At 29.3% G+C, this 1,318-nt stretch overlaps 1 protein-coding gene across 1 annotated transcript; it reads left to right on the top strand.

Moving 5' to 3' along the window:
- Positions 1-113: 113 nt before the first annotated feature.
- Positions 114-1,313, top strand: LOC110035040 (NAC domain-containing protein 100-like; the record flags this gene model as incomplete). The annotated part of the gene is made up of 2 exons (XM_020739279.1): positions 114-397; positions 1,224-1,313. Coding segments are annotated over 2 exons (374 nt in total), but the record flags the coding sequence as incomplete, so codon positions are not given.
- Positions 1,314-1,318: the final 5 nt, after the last annotated feature.

The following is a 1,318-nucleotide window of genomic DNA, read 5'->3' as shown; positions in this document are numbered from 1 at the left end:
CTCAAATGGGCCCTTAACTGACTCCAAGCAAATATTTTTCATCTTAGCTTTCTTTCACGCATGTAATGAACTTAACAGAAAAATTTGTGTGTCATAAATTTATGTGCATACAGGTAAGGCGAAGATGGGAGAGAAAGAATGGTTCTTTTTCTGCCAAAAGGATAGGAAATATCCTACAGGAATGAGAACAAACCGTGCAACGGAGTCTGGATATTGGAAAGCCACTGGAAAAGACAAGGAAATATATAAGGGGAAGGGAGTTATTGTTGGGATGAAGAAGACTCTAGTTTTCTACATGGGGAGAGCTCCGAGAGGGCAGAAGAGTAATTGGGTGATGCATGAGTATAGGCTTGAAGGCAAACACCAAGAGCATGTTCACCTCTATAAATCTCGACAGGTAAATATATGTTCATATTTTTAGAAATCATATGGTTTGGTTCATATCATATTATGATTGAAAATAAAATTTTTATATTAGAAAGAGTTTTAGGGCCTAACCAAACACTGTAGAAAAAGGGATAAATTTTCACGTTTTTAAAAGGAAGTTGACTATTTCTAAGCAACCAACTGGATCATGGAATATACCCAGCAAAAATTTGCTTAGGATGCAAGTCACATCATTGGAGGATATTTAATATGGTTGAGTGTTTAGGATTAATGTTTTATATTTTATTTTTTTCATTTTAAAAACATATTTGTTGGTCTATTTTTTTCTATTTTTTATTTTTTAAAAAATTAATTTATTTCTAAAGAATATTCAAAAGGTCTAAAAGTTATTTTAAATATTTTAAAAAAAAATTAACATGCTATAATTTATGAAAAATATTTTTTTTCGAGTAAAGCATAAATAAAATAAAATAAAACAGTAAAAAAATTAAAAATTAAAAAGTAAAACTGATTCCAAATAGCCCAAAGAAATTTTTTTGGGAAATTTATATACATACCACATAACTCTTTGGTATTTACATATCTAATTAAAAAACCTAAAATTTGATGCTTGCCATTAGAACACTTTGGTGCCATGAAATTTTGTATGATCATGTAAGCTTTTGTATGAGAAATATATAATAGAATTGTGAGGTATGTATGTAAATCTTCATCAAATAAACTCTATTTAGTTAATAGAAAAATAGAAGTATTTTCTAATTATTTCAATTGAGCATATATTTCATGAATTAAATCCCATAAATGACAACTAAGAATCATTAGTCTCATATACATAGGAGGAATGGGTTGTTTACAAGGTCTACCACAAGATCAAGGACACAAAGATGATCCCAACGCATGATTTATCAACAAGTATGAACTCATTTGTGGA

This window comes from Phalaenopsis equestris, unplaced genomic scaffold (assembly GCF_001263595.1).
Source record: "Phalaenopsis equestris unplaced genomic scaffold, ASM126359v1 Scaffold195563, whole genome shotgun sequence".
NCBI lineage: Eukaryota > Viridiplantae > Streptophyta > Magnoliopsida > Asparagales > Orchidaceae > Phalaenopsis > Phalaenopsis equestris.
This window is presented reverse-complemented; position numbering and strand designations above follow the sequence as displayed.